General features: G+C 40.3%; 1 protein-coding gene across 9 annotated transcripts in view; it reads right to left on the reverse strand.

The window, feature by feature from the left end:
• Window positions 1–8246: 8246 nt before the first annotated feature.
• The window catches only part of FAT3 (FAT atypical cadherin 3), a 405288-nt gene continuing 394306 nt past the window's right edge, over window positions 8247–19228 (reverse strand). For 6 of the 9 annotated variants that reach the window (XM_032678484.1, XM_032678483.1, XM_032678479.1 and 3 more), the window contains 3 exons: window positions 18026–18085; window positions 15413–15448; window positions 8247–14803 (listed from right to left, as the gene is read on the reverse strand). In XM_032678484.1, the coding sequence (XP_032534375.1) occupies window positions 14184–14803; window positions 15413–15448; window positions 18026–18085 (716 nt within the window). In that variant the 3' untranslated portion in view covers window positions 8247–14183. Of the gene's footprint in view, window positions 14804–15412; window positions 15449–15838; window positions 15915–18025; window positions 18086–19228 lie in introns of all 9 variants that reach the window. The other 3 variants (XM_032678486.1, XM_032678487.1, XM_032678488.1) reach the window with 2 other exon arrangements.

The raw sequence follows: 19228 nt of genomic DNA on the forward strand, positions 1-19228 counted from the left end.
GTTTGTTAGGGGTACCGCTGCACAGATGGAGGGCATGTGGGAGGGAACCAGGCATCAAGATGTGAAGGAAAGGGCATATACAGGCAGTTGGCTGCTGAGACAACTTCCGTTTGTGCATTGGGCCCACACCAATGCCAGCATCACCACTTGGGTTTGTACACAGCAGCCCCCACTGCTATGACTCACCCAGGTCAGGGCCAGAATCTCCAACCAGCCAAAACACTGTAGAGAAAACAGCTTCTTCAACTTGACTGTTGTTTCCTCCTTGAACCTTATTTTAGTTAAAGCTACCTTTTCATATACAGCCCCAATGTGGTTTCCCTGAGCTGCTTTTTCTATTCATCTTGTTCCACTTCTTTGTTTATATATTATTCTGCCTTTTCATCCAGACAGAAAAGTAAAGGTTAGAAAGAGGACAACAATTCAAGTAGGCACTGATGCAAGGACCAGCCATTCAGGAAAAAAGATACAAGAATATTGAAACAGCAAGAACAAAAAGATGCAGGTAAGCATGGAGCTGTCTTACTACCAGACAGAACTGACAGCTTCTACCTTGCTGCTCCCCTGGCTGGTGGAGACTTGCTGTTTCCCTGTCAGGTTGCTCAGTGCTCTAGGTAGGAGGGCAGGAAAATATCATAGCTCAATGATTTGCACCTTTCTTGACAAATAACAAAAGAAGTAGGAGTATGGTTTGTTCATCTTCGGCCTTTGATGTGATTCTGTTATGTAGGGGAGAATTCAGAAAGACCCTAAATCAACAAGGAGGATACTTTTGATTGCCACTGAGGCAGCTAACCAACAGAACAGCATTTCACAGGAGACATTGTTTTGACTGGATAAGTTTGAGATTATTAAATCAATGTATATTATTTCAGTGTTGTCTATCACATATAAGGACCTTGACTACACTTTTGTTAAAAGGTGAACTGAGATATACCGACTTGGTTACAGTCAACTGTAGAGCACTAACTTAAAATGCACAGCTTGGATTCTGTTAAGTTTCTCAGGCCTATCATGGAACCAGGATGCATAACTCTGCATTGTTTATCTGCAAACCTTCAAGTGCTTATCAACACATAAATGTTAAACGATCCTCTTCCAAATCCTGAAAACTTGAAATGACACAGAGTTTTTCAGGAGGAAATTTATTGAAACATATGTACCTAACTTGCTGCACCCTAGGCAAAACTCAGTCACCGGCTTCTGCTGTTGAGGACCAGGAAACTGTGACAGTGTCTTTGTGAGTGCTCACAAAGCAGTTGGCACAACAGTCCTGTGGGATGAAGCAGGAACACCTAACACAGTGGTTTTCTATATAATAAATCTCAAGATGTCATTGTCATATCACTGCAACACATATTCTAACTTGATGATGTAGCTGAAAGCTCCTACAGCTGTTGTCTTCTGTGCTGCCAAAAGTGTATCCATTATCCTTCCTAATCTATCTATGCATGGGAACATGGCAGAACCCTTCTAGTTATCTAAAATATTTGTAGTCTGAGTTTCAAGTGAATGCTTTTGACAATTAGAAGTTTTACTCTTTTGCTTAGTTCCTCTAAGCAATGAGTAATTCTTCTTCACATGATAAACTCTATTGTCCCCTAAAATTAGTCCCCTATGAAGAAACCACGTCAAAGCAGTGATCTAATGTCAAAAACACCTCTGGCTCTCGAAATCAGAGCAAACACGAGAGAAGAAAAAGAAAAATTAAAAACACCTTCCTTGGCAATTTGGAGGAGAATTTATTTCTTCCTACAGAGTGCACGATGAGTAATTCCTTTGCAAATGCTAAATTCCATCAGAAAGTATTTTGGAGTAATCCTGTTGAAGTCTCATGCTTTCAGTATTGCAGTCAATAAAATAAAGACATCCCCCGATTAAAAATATGATTTAAGAAAGAAAAAAAGCAGGTGGTGAAATAAGAAAGAAATATTGTAAATGATGGATTACTGATTATAAATCACCCACCTCTTCCTCAATGGTTCCTATCAAAGTTCAGTTGCAGACCTGGTCAACCAGGGCAGGAGTGCTGCTGTGGCTCTCACAGGGCAGACACAGTCCAGGAGGTTTCCAGATGGGGTCTGCTCAACACCAAAGGGAATTTTGTATATCTTAGACTTTTAATTTCTTCTCTACGTGAATGATCTTTTTTTTTATTCATAGAAGGGATTAATTTTGACCTGACCACATTGACTGGCTTTCTGTTTACCACAGACTAAACAACTTTCCTGGGTGTACTGTCAGTTCTGTAACTTTTACCTGAATTCATCTTTCAGAGATACAAATGGAGACCTGTTTAGGAACAGACGGATTTAAGATCAGAGTGATCTAAAGATGTTCAGTGATATACACTCAATCCAAGCTCTGAGTCATTTCCAGATGTCAGTTCTCTGTCTTGCTGTTGAACTAGCCTGAAATGGACAAAATTTTGTTTTCTCTAGTAATTTTTAACCATCTTTTGATAACTAAATAAATAGACTCACCGTACACTTTGGATCTCAACTCTCATTTAATTTTGCAGATTTTCTGAATGCTTTCCAGCTTGTCAGCATTTCTTTTTGAATTGTGAGGATTTGAATGAGTCTTAGTAAAGCTGGAAATACCTTCTGCCTACTACCATTTGGTATTTCCAGTCTTACACAGCCCAAGATTGCTCCTCAGCCATAGATCAAGCTCCTCCCATCACACTTGAAGCACTTATTCAAAGCATTATCCTCTACACTATTTCTGAGTATCGTTTACTGGGAGACAATACCAGATTGCAAGTGCCACAAATCTCATGCTCAAACATATTTAAGGAAAAACACCAGCTACAAGGGTTAAGACACATGGGAAGAGAAAATGAGAAAGCATATTATAGGGAGATGTTGTTGGGAAAATGGCTGGATATGCTCTTGGAAAGAGGTGCTCCATGCCAGAGAAGGTATTTCCGAGGGGACTGCAGCTGAGGATGGCCGATGCTGGGGTATGATCCCCTCTGAGGATCTGTGGCCAGGGGCCACTCACACAAGCTCAGGGACAACCCTGAGGTACTGCATCTTGTAAAAGAGGTGTTTCCCTAGGTTTTTGTGCAATTTGCTGTGTTTTTCTCCTCTTTTCTTACCTTGCTACCCAAAAAACAATAATCAAAAGTTATTGTTAACTAGCAATGAACTAAATTAAATAAAATTCCTTAAGTAGACACTGCTTTGAATATGACAGCCTCTTCAGTATCACCAGCTGCAGCAATGCAGGTCTCCGTGTTTTCTGGACTCTCATCTGGGGAGGGCTGCTCCCACACCTCCCTATGTGCAGCCCAAGGGAACATGACAGAGGGACAGAGGCTGTAGTGCAGTGGTGAACCTTTCTTTGGAGAGGGTTAACAAACCGCAGTATGCAACACTCCAACTGACCAGGCCTTTGGGTACTTTTAAAGGTGAATTATGATGTTCTTCTGAACTTATTTCAGATTGCTATTACTCATAAGTCAGTTTTCATTAAATGACTCAAATCTATCAATGAATCATAATAATAAAAATAATTCGACTAGCCTTACCTCTGGTCTCAGAAGAATTATACCATTTTCCAAAATGAGAGGGCTGTATAGCACAGACAAAGCCAGGCACTTAGCAGCATTACAGTGTTGTATTTTCCTGCAATTTTAAGAGCACTGCTGTTCTCCTGGCACCTCTGGCTCTGACTGCTGGGTACTGAAGAAATACTGTACCTCTGTGAACTTGGTTCACAACTGTAGACCAGCGGAAAAAGCAACATTCCTAAACATTTTCAAGTTTTTCAGAGAGGGAAGGAAGAAAAGTGGGTTTCTGTCTCCCTGCCTCACCAGCTGCACTGAAGTACAGCTTGAGTACTGCTGGTTACATCAGGCTCTGTGTGAGTGCATTCAACAGTGGATGGTAAGACAGCACGTGTTAGCAAAACTTCGAAATGGAAAGCATTGTCCTCTTGCTTTAGCAGTAACTTTTTCTTTCTTTTTGCCATAGAACAACATGGTTTTGAGGTTTGCATTAATTAGTACTATTAAAAATTAACAGTAAACACAGATTATAATTTTTCGTGAAGACCTACTAAATTAGATTTACATTTACAATAATTAATGAAAGGCAAATAATACTTATACATGGCAATGAAGAAATCTCAGTAGAATAGAAAACACTTTATTTCTTAGGACAGAACAAAGTAAGTCGGGTTCCTTAAATTCTCCCCATACGTTGTATATTCCAAGCCCTGGTCCTCTTAATGGCTCTCTTCTGACCTCTCTCCAGTTTGCTAATCTCTCTCTCTTGTAGGAGTAAATATTAAATATTTATATTAAATTAAATATTAAAGCAATTTAATATTGAAACGACAATTCCCAATAGCAAATTATGCACTGGAGGTAGAATACATAGGATCCAAACAGATGTTTGTAGCTGGGATTATCATCTGGAATCCTTACTGGTCACTGAAGATGAATAATCTATTCTCAAATGGTTGTCCTTCTGAAGCTGATAACAGCAGATAACATCAGGTTAAATAACTTTGCATCCTAGATCTCTTCATTGAACATAACGAATCCAAGGATGGAAGCACTGCCACTGTAGATATCTGAGGGTAGATGACAGGAATCCTCCCCCCATGACTGTATATCAGTTTGTGCCAGGAAGTGAACACAAGGCACACAGTTTTGCACTGGAAGCTCTAGAGGCAGCAGTCCCAGTACTCTAGGTATTGATCTTTGACCACAAAATGCACAGAAACTGTTAACTCTGCTTTGCTTTTAGCAGGATGGAGAATGACAGGAACTTGATCTCCTTGTAACATATCAATTCACACCTAATTTAAAGTGGCATAGTTATGTTCCCCTAACAAGGAATTCCCAGGAGAAATCCTTCCTGCTTCTATCTAGGCAGTGGTAATGCCACGGCAGCTGGGTTGCAAACATCCCCTTCTCAGGGACACCCCTGAAGTTACTGAAGACAACTGGAGTGAGCTAACAGACTTAACAAAATCAGCACATCACCTTTTATGGGTATTAAGGCTCAAATACTTGTGCGGCTTGAATCCTCATAGTGTTTTGTAAAGATATGATCACCTTATAACTTTGTGTTAACATTTAATGCATTTAATTTTCTATGTTATTTGAAATAAAACAAACCCCTTGAAGCGACTTAAAAAATTGTCTTCACAGTTTCTCTTTTTTTTTTTTTTCCCCTATATTTGCCATATAAATGACCTTGCAAACACTCTCATGTAACTGCTCGGTAGGTTGCAGCAGACAGCTTCTCTCTGCTTGGCCAGTTTACAGCAGCAGTTTTCCCTTGAGAGCAATTCATGACATGTCTCAGCAAGCCAAGAACTAGACAAGTGGGACAGCTGGAATTGGTTTCTGTGCAGCTGGTTCTTTGTACTTTCTTTCCTCACTAGGCAACTGCTTCAGAGTAGCTGTGTCCACTGAGCTCAGTGGATTTAGCCTGGCTTGTAAAATCCATCTCCTGTGAGAGGTGCCAGTGGCTATCCATTGGCTCTAGTGGGAGCTCAGGTTATGTGTGCTCAGGTTATGTAGAAAGTTATTCCAAAGATGTTGCAAACTAAAAGTCATATTAAAGCAGTGGCAGACTTACAGCTCACATGCCTGTGAATAAAGATTCCCTTAAGTGGCTTGCATTTCATCATCCCTTGCCATACCTTCCTGACAAACAAACAGGAAATAACAGAATAATAGAATGGTTTGGGTTGGAATGAACCTTAAATATAACCTAGTTCTAACCCTCCTTGTCATGGGCAGGGACACCTTTCACTAGACCAGGGTGCTCAAATCCCCATCCAACCTGGCCTTGAACATCTATGACTTCTCTGGGCAACCCGTTCCAGTGCCTCAACACTCTCACAGTAAAAAGTTTCTTCTATGGTATTGATCTCACCACATCTCTATGTGTCTGGCTCACTGAGTCCTATAAGGAGCCCTAGTGGATAACCTCTTCTCAACCCCAGAACCCGAGTCATTGTTTCATGTGTTGGGAGAAAGAAATTTAGTCTCTGGAAACCTAGAAAAGCAAGTTTATCTGGGGATATAGGCTAAATGTATGTATAGAAAGACCCTTGATACTGCTGGGGGGAACATACATGTGAAAAAGTTAAATTAAGAGAGGAAGAACTTGACATTCACCTGCTGTTACAATTTCCTTGCCTGTTCTCATATGAAACCATGCACTTCTCTCCACAGCCAGAGTCCCTCCTTCAATAGGTTGATGTGCCATCTGGAAAATGCTTTCTTCTTTGTGGCTATGCCTGCTGGCTGAGAAGAGGTAGGGGGTTTCTACATTGCTTTCTTTGAACTTGAGAGGAAGTCACAGTCATCGCACTGATGTTTTGTTCCCCATTGCATGATAACAGTGGGTGTAGGCAGGACAAAAATTGGAAGCAGGAACAGTGTTACCAACAGGAAAAGGTCTTTCTTTGATCTGAAAATGCTGATGCTCAGTGCATCTGCATACGTGAAGGACTGTTGCTTTGTCTTCATGTTCAGCTGATCAAACCCTAGAATATTTCAGAAGCCCTCCAAGTTTTTTTTTAAGGGCTGGAAATGCCATGTGATTTTCATGTTGTTTTGCACTAGAGATGTTTCTGTGCAAATAAAGGAAAAGTTTCTGAGTGAAAAACGTCAGGTCCATTGAAATCACTAGAGCTTTCATTTTAGTGTCCTCTCTTTTAATTTTTTTCTCATTAGGTGTTACCCCCTTAGTTTATAGACCAGAAAGTCTTCTGCTGCTGTGTGACTTTATGCACCAGCATTACTGCAGTGTTAATGGAGAGATGCCGTTTTCACTGTAATGGACCAGATATGCTGCACATTTACAAAATCTCTTACCAAAAAACATGGAAGGAAGAAATACCTTATTTTTGGCCCAAGTTAAGGAGACAACCAGTGGTGCTGGTTCCATTTGGACAAGATACATAGATGTGTTTTGACCTGTTTGCCATCTCGATTCTCATCTTTTCCATCCCAATAGAAATACTGATGTCACTCCCTGTCTCTAGCTTTGGACATTAAACAGAGGCAAGAATTTTACATCATTTAGTCTTAAATGTTCTCTGAACTAGATTTCTTTATAATGCTCTGCTCTATCTCACTATAACAGCGAGCCTCACTGTAACTATCAGCCTACTTCTGCTGCCACAAACATTTCCCTGAGATTGTGTCAAATCTACTGGTGATGGTGGAAAAGGAAAAGAGCTCCTCTGCAAGCAGAATCAGAAAATTAAACAGGAAGCTGGCTAATGTAAGGTACTCATCCATGCTAGGAAAAATATAAAATGGTATTCTTGAGGGAAGAGTCATTTCTAATGCTGACTTGGTATTTTACCTTTCCATAGCTTAAACTTCTGTTTAAAGATTGTTGAGAAAGGGCATTTGTGCCCTGACTGGCACTGATTGAAATACTGCTCCAGGTCCTTCATGTTTTAATGGGACACAGGCCAGCATCCCTCCTCCCCTGAGGTGTGCTTTTGGCTCTGTTATGGCAGGGTGCTCAAGGAGCTGTGGAAGGAACATCTCCCCTTCTTTCTACATTGCAGCCGGGGTAGGCATGCTTCAGTCCAGTCCAGCTAGGGCAGCTTGGGCTGTGGAGCTGAACAGATGTGATGAAGGAGGAATAAATGGGGTATCCCTGAGTGTAACGCCCTGTGCAGACTGAGTACCATGCATAACACAATGACACCTTTTTTTCAGGGGTAGTGCTTACACACATAAGACTTTCCACTTGAATTTGTCCCAGCTGGTCCACCTGACAGTGCCACGATGCTGGAGGATAGAGATGCCCATGGCAGGTGGCAAATCTGTCCTGGTGGAGTGTGCTGTTGCTTTACAAACCCGTTCCTTGTATCCACACTAAGCATCTACCACAGGACAGGTGGATGGCCTCCTGAAGCTGTCTCAGTCAATGGAGTTCACTGTCTAGATGGCTACAGGATGTGATGATGCCTTTTGCATTATTTGTGGATGTCGATTTAATCAGGCAACTGCCTTAGCTTACATGCACCAGCTAAGCAACTCTTGGCAAGTGTGCTCTGCAGTGCAAATAGGGGCCCCTATAGAGGAATTGCTGTGTAATAATAAAATCAATTTGAAGAGTCCAAAAAGGTAGAATTTTCTACAATCTTGTACACAGAGAGGCAATGAAATGCTACATTCCTTGCAGAACTGATGTGTCTTTATCTTGTTCCCTCCTTTGAAAGTAGGAGAAAAATCAAGAAGCAGTCAACACAGCTGGGCTTTTCTTTTTGTTTACTTGGAAAATTTGTTTTAACCATCAACTTTAGCAAATTTTGGCAGTTACAAACCTGTACACTTTTTTTTCATTGTTTTGTTTTTATAGCAAAAAAACACAAGACAATACTGCCAACAGCAATGATGAAGAAACAATTAGTTTTCAGATGAAGGACTATACCCACTCAAAGTGATAAACCTTCCCTTTTGCATAAGGTTGAATTTGTTGTCATTGGAAAAATGACATCTCTTAATACCTACTTGAAATGGAATAAAAATCATATCTCTAGTTTTTTTGTGCAAAACACATTCATTTAAAAAAAGTCAGTAAAAAACATCTTAGAAACAGAAAGAAGTTAAACAAAAAGAGCTGAACCCAAAGGAAAGTTACAGTACATTTTGAAATGATTAAAAAGTTTTCAGATCTAAAACTTTTTTGTTTTTTTTTCCTGTTGTTATCTTAAACTTTAAACCAACTTTGATGACTCTTTAGAATTATATCAAACAAACAAATAAACAAAAAAAAAATTAAAGCAACCTGATTGGCATCAAATATCTACAAAAGCCTGGTAATTTGAAACCGTTATATACATTATTTTATAAACTTCTTTTTAAACACCAAAACATACATCTTTTACAAACCAGCCTGATTGCAACAGGTAAAATTTACAAGACGATCTTTTCCAATACAGTGCTTTAAAGAGAACTGCTTTCATTCCTAAACATCTTTGTCATCTCCTGAAAAATGGCAGTATGGGCTCATTGCATTGTTAAATAATAGTGTTTCAGGTATTCCTATGACAAAAGAATGCTACAGTTCTGAGGGCTCCAATCTCTTTCCGTAATACAGTTCAAGTGCACTCTTAACACTGGTAAAGATTACTTATGGCCTTTGTGTAATACGACATATTTGCAATTATTGCTTTTCATTATTACATAAAGAAATGAATTTAATTTCATTTCCTCCCCATCCACCCATCCCTGGGATGACGCAGCTAAATTACTAACTGAATGGCCCTTCTCATAATGGAGATGTTAAATGTCAAGTTGTGAAACACAGGTTAAAATCCATGGGTAATGGCCAATGGTCTAAATTTCTAAGACTCAAATCACAGTTTGGCATATTGAGAGGAACAGAGATGCAAATAGGCAAAAAGCACAGTTTTACTGCATGGTAAATGACGGTAAACCATCAGGGAATGAACCTGAAGATGTAGCTCTCTTCTTGAAAACCGAGAAATGTCCATTGTTATTCAGTGAATAGCTCCAAACATTAGCAACAAAGCACAGATGTACTTTCAGTAGTAGTTTTAAAGAACTGGTTTCCTCCATTATTAAGGGTGCTTCCTTTTCAAATGAAGCTTTGCAGAACTGGTCGAGGGCACCTTCAACTCCCTCTCCCATGACTGCAATAATTATGGGCTATAAGAATACACTATAGCATCCATTTAGTTTTTTCAAGCAGGAGCTTGATGAGGAGTAGAACTGTGTTCTTAACCATTTTTCTTGTCCAGCCCACATTTATCTTTAACATGGAATTTATATGAGCCAAGAGCAACAATTTTTATGTCATATTCTCAAAATTTCCCACCTGCCTTTTTTGCAGAGAAAACAGGCTGCTGCCTCCCCATTAATCAGCATTTCAGTGACATGCATTTTTTCACTATGCTGCACCCACTCTGAGTTTCTGGAGGTACCAATACGTCAAGGCTATCAGTGCTTCAGGCTACATCAGAGAATTTAGAGAATGGGAGAAAAAATTCCGAGGACCAAAATTTAGGTTCTTTGTTCAACATGCAGAGGGGGAGATCCTGCTTGAGAGATGGAGCACACAGCTTTCTGATTTCTGAGGAAAACAGTGGCAGTGAGAAGCTTTTGACTCCTTACAGCCTTTTACTGCAACTATAGATTAAGGAAACCCATGGGATAGTTCAGAATCAAAAGATGGCACTGAGCTTAAGGAAAACAGCTTGATAGACAGGAAATCACAGTTCTGTAGTGAATCTCTGCATTCCAAAGTCCTCCTTACGTGTATGTGTCTTCATACATTGAGTCCTATAGGAGGGTCCTATAGGAAGACAACTTTATGGTGATCTTCTAATGGGGTTGTCCATTTCCTTCCATGGGAGGAAGTGATTCTGCAGCTGCTCAGTGTCACATTTGGCCCTTTACTCTGTTATAAGATACTGGCCCAGGATAGCAACCGCATCCAGTACCTATGGTTTTGGGAGAACTTTTTGCCCCCCCCTTTTTTTTTTTTAGAATGTTTGTAATACAAAGGCAAAATAATTAACATATTTAAGAAAGGCACATAAGCCTAATTTTTCCTTTTGCACAAAGCCACTTTATGTGGTATTGGTAGCATAAATCATGTTGTCTGCCTCTTTCTTTTGCCAGAGTTATCAAAAGGGCTGTCAGTGTGCATGACACTCTCAACTTGATCAAAATGCAGAGAACAAGTACCCTTTTACTCGGCCTCATATACTCCTAGCAAAGTCATTGATTTCTGATACAAGCGAGTATTTGCATTTTAACAAGTCGCTTTTTTCTTTTGACGTTTCTTTACAAAAAGCAAAGACTTCCTTGATTCTAGGAGTTATAACCCAATGATACTCAAAAGTACTTTATTAAGCCTGTGAAATCATCTGCTACAGATGATTCTGAGAGAAAATACCGTGTAGTGGAGCCATCTACAGGGATGTAGTTTGAAATACAGACACACAGGATAAGCAGAGATGTGAGGGGAGCTCTCGCAGAACCAGGGACTTGGCAATGACAGCAGCAGCAATATAGAAATCATCATATGGCAGAAAAAAGAAATATATATTGGATGGACTAATATGAACAATAATTCTGACATTAGGTTATGAATGTGTTGTTATCTTCCAGATTAGAAAACTGTGACTTGTACATGTGGAGAGTAATTAAAAAGAAAATAAAATGGTTTGGTTTAACACAGTTGTTAATATGAAAATCTGACTCCCTAAGAGGTATTTCACCTTTAGATCTGCATTTGGGTCTTATCATTTTCAAAAAGAGCTTGAACAAAACCAGAAAGGCCATGGAAGTACCATATTCACAGAAGGGAATCTGTTTAAAGATGGATTTGGAGGGGAGGAGATACTGAGGTATAGAAATCATGAGTAGGACAGAGAAGGCTGAATGGGTGATCATTGGCACCTTCCCAACAGCACTTTAATAAGTAGGCGTTCAGTGAAATGAAATGGCAACAACATCAAACAGAAAAAGTACTATACATTGTATTTATGCATATTTTACCAGCAAAACTCACTACCAACAATATATTACTGAGGCAACAAGCTTGGTAAGAAACACTGATTTTTTTCTGTATGGCAATTGCTAGGCTCCCATGGTGTCCTCCCTCGTGACACTTTTGATATGTCCAAGTAAAGGCTTGATATATAGGTGTCTCAGGCTTACGCAAGAATTTTCACTACAGAAGACAGATGACGAGTACACCTAATAACTATCTGGGGGCTCAAACACATTTAATTGCATAATGGATAAAAATGTCTCAAACCAAAACTGAGTAGGATCATACCTCATGTAAACTGCAGCCCAATGCTAAGAGAGCATCACATTTCTCAGAAAGTCATACAAGCTTTAAAAGTGCAGCTAAATTTGCAGCTTTGTTTTGCAAACTCTGCTGTTCCTACTCTTGAAGAGACATCAGTCTAATTGCATTTCCTTTCCTGTAACATAGACTTCATGAACAATTAAGAGTTATTTTCTATCCATGCCTCTAGGCTTGCCAAACCATTTTATGGCTTTTTGGCAAATCCCTCAGTTCTTTGCAATCACAATACAAATTTCCATATTTTTTTCCTTCTTAAAATCACAGGAATAGTAGCAGGGGAAAAGGGGTTGAAACGCACCATGAGCACATTCAGAATATATCACCATTACAGAAGCATGTTTACTTTGAGAAGACCAAGTGACATTCATAAATTCAATGGACGGGACCTATTTGCAGACAAGTACTTGATAATACTTGTATGTGCAGTACATTCTTTCTAGAAGTTCACTCAATTTATTCATGTATCTGTATAATGAACTGTTTTCTACTGAAGAATTGCTGCCTCATCCCAAAGAAAATATCTATTCCACTCTTTGACAGTTACATGAGCTATTGGAGAGAAGCAGCAACACACTGTACCTACTCCAAGAACTTTAGAAATCCTGTTTTATTAAAAGTGTTACAAGCTACAATTATTTAAATGAAATTCTATGAATAATTTCTTTGTATTTGGGACAATTTCTGAATAAACACTTCCTGTGTGTCAAGCCTGGGTGAAGCTCAAGTCAGTCAAGAACATGTCCTGGAATACAACTACTGAAACTACCCAGTTAAGATGATTGACCAAGGGATAGGACACAGAAAGCGGCGCAGGAAACCTGTTACTGAATCTATTTGTGTACCACAGTGATTTAGGTATTCAATAACTTTTCAGAATGACAGAACTATGCCATGGAAGGAATGGGAAAACTCAGCAGTAATGCAGACTTGTAGACACACATTCACTGGTAACATATACAGATGCTATAAATTGCAGGGATAAAAACATTTTTTCAGAGGACCGAGCAACAGGTATGCATATTCTGCTTTACTACACTGAGTGAAAATCCCATACTTCCATATTGCACTTTGCTGCTCAGGCTAAATCAGTGTGAATGGCCATTTACTCCAATCAGGCTGAGGGAAGCATAAAAGCATACAGAGGACATGGTTTTCTTCATCCCACAACAATATTCTGAAGTCTGCAAACAACCTTTGGAAGTTGTCAAATCCTACAAAATCATGAATCCAGTGGAAAATCTAGGGCCAGACCTTTGGCCACAGTCCATCCATGCAGTTCCACTGCCTGAGTCAGTCTACAGTAGCTGAGAGCTCATCCTGTAAACTCTAGGGATGAACATTTGCCAAATGAAGTTCAGCTAACAACTTGAGGTTATGCAACTTAATTGCAACTAATTTTACTGCAGTAACTGTAGCATGATGACTGCTGTTAAATAGGTGATTGCCTAAGCAAGAAATTTCAAAAAATAATCAGCTGTGTGTAGTTAGTTAGGTTTCCCCGTGTTTTCAGATGCATGTTCACGTTGCATACAGAAGTCAAGGGAGGCTGTGCATATGCAGCTGGGGCAAAACCAGGCCACTCCTGAGCCAAACTCTGATATTTCTAGAAGTTCTCACAGGTGAAGCTATGCACACACACCTGACGCCAGGTTTTAAAAAAATGGCAACCAAAGTAGACCAATATGGAGTAAATATAAACTGTACATATGTTGCTCTATATGCACATAAAGTAGAATGAAATGCTATGTAACAAACAAAAGTATAGGTAAATATTTATGGACAAGTAACTGGTTGCTTGTCTTTGACAAGTCAATTTGTAAATGTTGCTTTTTTTCAGCCATCTGAAATGTACACAGCAGCCTCAGCAATCAATTGCTTTCACTCTTTGCTGACACGAAGTTTCATGCAGCAGTGCATCTTGGAATGATCCATACCAGTTCCTTAATACTGTGGGGAGATTATAACACTGTAACACTTTTAATAACACAATGAAAATAAAAACCGAAACTTTAGGAGAGAGAAAGGAATTATTTAGCAATTATTGTTTCCCCCTGCCTCAAAAGCTGAGTTTTACTCTTGGTAATAAATACAGGTACACACTCTCCAGATTGTCTGTAACAATTTCGTGATGTATAATACTTAACACAAATGGTCTCTTCGTGTCTGCACATACAGTATCATTTCTGAACAAGTTAATAATGGGTTATACCGTATTTTTGCCTTGCCTAATATATATAGACACACCTCCAGCAAATTTTCTTCTCAATATTTATACTATTAATTGGACCAAATGACAAAATTAAAAAAAGAAGAGGAGGAAGAAGAAGAAAGGAGCTTCCTTTACACTTGTGTCTGATGCTGGGTCTCCACAAATGGAATGTGAACATTTTCTAAGTTGAGTTCCTCCACGCTTTCAAAGTCACTCATGGCTACTTCGGAGTCATCAAAGCCGCAGCTGGCCGAAACATCAGAGGAGGAGGCATCTAGAGAGTTGTGCAAGGATAAAGGCATCTTACCTGCACTAACGTTTTCTGTGTTCTGGCTTGGGCAAACAGCAAAAGTACTAAATTCGTTCCCAGCTTGAGACCCCGTAGTGTCTGTCTCATTGGGGAACTGGTGAGGAGGGAGGTATTGGCTAGGGTGGAAGTGCGGCCGCCTCCTGCAATCGGGGCTGAGAGTACTTGCCATTGAGACTGGCTGCGAGGGTGGGAGGGTTTCATATTGGTCCGGATAATCCTCTGGAAGAGGGGGTGGTAACTGGTCCTGGTTTAAAAACTCCTCTTCGTGAGGGGGAGGGTAGTCACTGTCAATGTCGTAGCCACCAAGGTAGTAATCTGTTTCCAGTTCTCTGGTACTGCCGTGATGAGCCGAGCCTCCATCTGTTGTCTCAAAATTGGGCACTTCCTCAATGTCGGACAAGCGAGCACTTGGCATCCAGTCAGAGGTATCCCAGTGATACGCTGCAGCAGGAAAGAGAATCATAGTGTTCTGTTAGGATGAGACCACAAATGAGAACAGAGTGTCCTGCATGCATGGAGTCCTCACAGCACATTCAAATCACAGCATGCTCCACAGGCCACTGACACAGGTCAGTCATGCTCTGACCAAGGGGGGGGGGTAGAGGAGGAGAATAAATTGTATTATGATGCTAATGCAAACAAGCAAGGAAACAAAGTATGGTCACTCTCAGGCATTTTGCTCTTTAGGATACCACCGTGTTGTATTAGGAACTATAAGTCTGATAAATCAAAATGACAAAAATGTCTGAATTACTGCTTTTCACAGTTAATTGAAAAGATCTACAAATCAGCATGCTTATGGCATCACATCTTGTCTCCCCTTCCACCTCCAATGACTTCAAGAAAGAAAGTGTGCAAGCAAATAATCTGATTGACTGAAAACTGAATTTTGAAAAAAGTGGCTGACCATTCTCATGCAGCTTATGAACCCAACAGAATTCAAACAAAAGAGTACACATGAAGCAGTTCAAGAAGAAAACCAAAGAGATCATCAGTGCTCTGCCCACCCCAGCCCAGTCTGGCAGGCAGAAGGCGTCCCAGAAAAATCACCTCTGTTGTAGTTCTGTCCTTGATCCATAACAGACACTGTCAGATACAAAGTAAAAAGTAAAAACTGGTAACTCAGAGCTTGTTACCAGCACTGTATTACATGTGAAAATACAAAACTTTGCATGCATATTTTTAAAGTACGGCTGCCTTGGTGTTATTTTAATAGAATTTTTAATTGTTCTTTATTTTAACGTACAAGCTAAGCTTGCCCGTCAAATGCAGATATACATAAAAAATGTTTATGTTGTGTATTATATTCCTTTTCTATCATATCTTAATTGTTTATCCTCACTGAAGAGATACGGAATTACATTAGAGCTGGAATTCTTAATACAAAAAAGGGCTATCCACCATCTCTACGGTTTATAATTGCAAGTACATTTTTTTCTCACTTGTTCACTTTGAAACAGAAAAATAAGAATCTACCATTCTCAGGGCCGGTTCAAACAAATCTGGGCCCACCTGGGCTCAGATACCATGGTGATGGGCACGGTATAAGAACCTGAATAGAATAGAATACAAAGCCATTTAATGGGGCCGTCAGCTACAACGCTCCACAACCCCATACCCACCTCCCACCTGCACTGCCATGCTAGCTGGTGGGGAGGGAGGCATTCCGGTATGGAGAGGGTGCAGGGGTGGGGAAGAGAGCAAGGAAAGAGGTTTTATGTGAGACAAGAGCGGGGAATAAGCTGAGCATTTTCTAGATGGATATGCTCTTGTTCAGCCACATGTTATTGGGCTTCATGCAAGAAGTCATTCAGCAAGGTCTCTGGATGGCATTGCTGGAGGAGGTCTGGCAAGATAAATAGGCCTTTATGGCATCACCTCTGGGGCTCAGACACAGATGAGGGCAGAGAATACTGTTCTCTAGGCCTCTACCTACCAAGACCTCACTTGCCCTTGCTTACTGCCACATGGTGCATGTGGTGATGGTGATTTCTTCATTAGCTTGTTAGCCAGACAGTAGCTCTCTACCTGCTCTGTGATATCCTGGAGTGAGGAGGGCTGGGACTACTGCAGCTTTAGCAGCAGCGTCTAAACTGGACTTCTGTAAAGTGGATTTTGCTTTATTTGGGTCAGTGTAATGGCATTGCACCCGAGATGCATCAGGGCCCTCTGAGTTATGTGGTTCAGAATCCAGGAGAACCTCTCTAATTTGCTGACTTGCACAACCCCCAGCAGGTCCCTGGGGCAGGAGCCCCACTCTTTCATGACTCTGTGGCAGTGACTCTGCCTACCAAGCAGCCAGAGCTCCAGCGTGGCTAATTATTCACCACTTCTGCCAGCTCTGGAGCAAAGCAGGCAAGAGTTGTAAGTCTCATATAAGGAACTGAGAAGTGGGGAAAGCATTTTCAGTGCAGCCTCTTGAAACTGATGCCAAACTGGCCTTTTCGGGTCTGTAAAGCATGATGGGGAACCAATGTGCTTGCTTAAGCTTTCCTTTAGGAAGGAAAGGACATTTTCAGTGCCTGTGGTTTCTTTTCAAGGTTATTTTCTTATTTTTTGAGTGGGATTTTTTTTTTGTATTAACCTTGGCTATTACATTTATTTGATAATGAGAAGAATGGCACTCACACTTCAGGAAATCCATAAATGTACTAGAGACAAATACTCAAATGCCATCACTAGCCAGGAGCAAAAGTGTTTTTCAAAATTGCAGTGAACTGGCTCAAGAAAAAAAATCAGTTGTTTCCCAAAAATAATTTACTTAATAATTTTTAAGTATTATGGAGACTGGATTATCTGAAGCCTGAAAAATCTGGCTCAAATTTGCTATGGACAGATGAAATGTTGAGCTTCTGGATAACATGAGTTAATATTGAGTGGACATTTTCCCACAGATAGGATACATGTTGTAAAAATAAATAAATGTTTATCTGTGAGACACCACAGTGCTCACCACACCTTTTCCTCAGTGCTTAATGGAAAAGGAAAATAGTGATATTCCTGCTTTACAGGTAGGGAAGTCAGTTCACCTATAACTTCATGAGCTTGAGGTTACCCAGGAGGTCAGTGGAAGAGATGAGTGTTGGGTCCTTGACCCCCACGGGCATGCTCTATTCAATGGGCACATTAACCCCAGGGGAAAGTCAGGCTGCTTTGCTACATGGCATCCATGGAGCTATGTCTACACGTCTGTTTGACAGGGTTACCTGGGAGAAACCAGCCACCTGCCTACCATCATTTTGCTCCTCTCCGTGTGATCCCACTGGAGCGCATAACCCAGCTCTAGTGGAGCATGGGATACTTTACAGCCTTCCTGTGTCATCTTCTGTTTCCCAGTCTCTGCAGCCAGGATAATCTCTATGAAATGGTTCCATTATCAATCTAATCTTTTCTCTGAAGGCAACGGAAGATAACAAGCAAAAACATTGACTTGAACAGAAGATGAAGGCTTGACACCTTTTCTACCACCTCCAATTATCCAGAGACATTTTGTGGCACGTTCCTCTGGCGTTTTCATGTTTGCTTGTGAACATGCTGATCTGCAAAACCCAATCCCTGCCACAGGTTTGCTGGTCAGTGTAGATTAGTGAGGTTCTGCTGGAATTTTTCACAATGAAAACAGGAAGCATTGTTGCATAACAAGAAAGAAAAAAAATTAAATACCTTCATTTTCTATAGTGTCAACTACATTGTTGACAAGCTGTATGACAGTCACTATGGAAGCTTGCAGGGGAGGGAAAGTAGAAAATAAAGGGAGGGGAAGGACAGCTTCAGGTTAGTATTTAAAACACACATCATATGTTACCACAATAAATTCTCTCAAACAGACAGAACTGACATTGAAAAAAAAAAAAAGGCTGCCGACCAATGCATGATTTATACAATGGGTTGCAGGACATTTCATTTCAGATAATCCCATACATTTTCAGAGTGGTGATAAATTCCAAACCAGCATTTCCAGAAAGGCATATGGGATGATGTGTATCACTCCTAAATTCAAGCCGACTGGTCAGCTGATTCAATTAACCAAAGCAGTATCTCGTCTACCTGACACTAATTTCTAATTCATTCTTGCTTAGAGGTCTCTAGAGACGGTGCCATGTGCTCCAAGGACCATTATCTTTTCGACCATCACACCATCAGAAACAGTGCTAAGCTCAATCTATTTCCTAAGAGGAATGTTTTATTTATTTACTCTTTGTGCTGTGCTGTGTAATACCTCTGGGACGTTAAGCAGCACAGGAGGACACATGTAAGTAGCTTTGGTTCAAATTTTGATCTGTGTTTGACAGAATAGTTTCACAAATGCTTTGTGTGTTCTCCGCAGGAGTTTTACCAAAACATACTCTCCCCTTGAAATAATTAATATAGACTGTGCAGTTGTTTAACATGAAGGCCTACAATGTGTCATCCTCGAGATCTGCACTGTGCACCACCTAACACCCCTGTTTGTGAGGACATGAAATACACCCACCAGAGGGAAAGCTCTGGTTCAGTGGGCACTGGATCCATCCCTTTTCCTTTGTCTTTACTTATGAAAAAAATGATTGCTTTGGAGCAGGCTAAGAAGGGGACTAGAAATGCTGTGCAAGAGATACTTTTTTGTTTCACATGGTCAACAGATTCTGAGGTCACAAGAAACATATTAACAGTAACAGTGCAAATATATGATGAATATTTTCACATCTTTGTTAAATTTTGGGCATGGGATCAGGGATATTATCCAATTTCCTCAGTTCTTGTGAAGGCTTGGCAAAAAAGAGTCTTGATAAATCAAACCAGTCATGTTTTATGTCTATGTTCAGCATGTTTATGCCATCAACAGCATTGACAATTGTACAAAGGAGACTTGTACTGGCTAATGTA

The sequence above is a fragment of the Chiroxiphia lanceolata genome, chromosome 2, assembly GCF_009829145.1.
Source record: "Chiroxiphia lanceolata isolate bChiLan1 chromosome 2, bChiLan1.pri, whole genome shotgun sequence".
Lineage (NCBI taxonomy): Eukaryota > Metazoa > Chordata > Aves > Passeriformes > Pipridae > Chiroxiphia > Chiroxiphia lanceolata.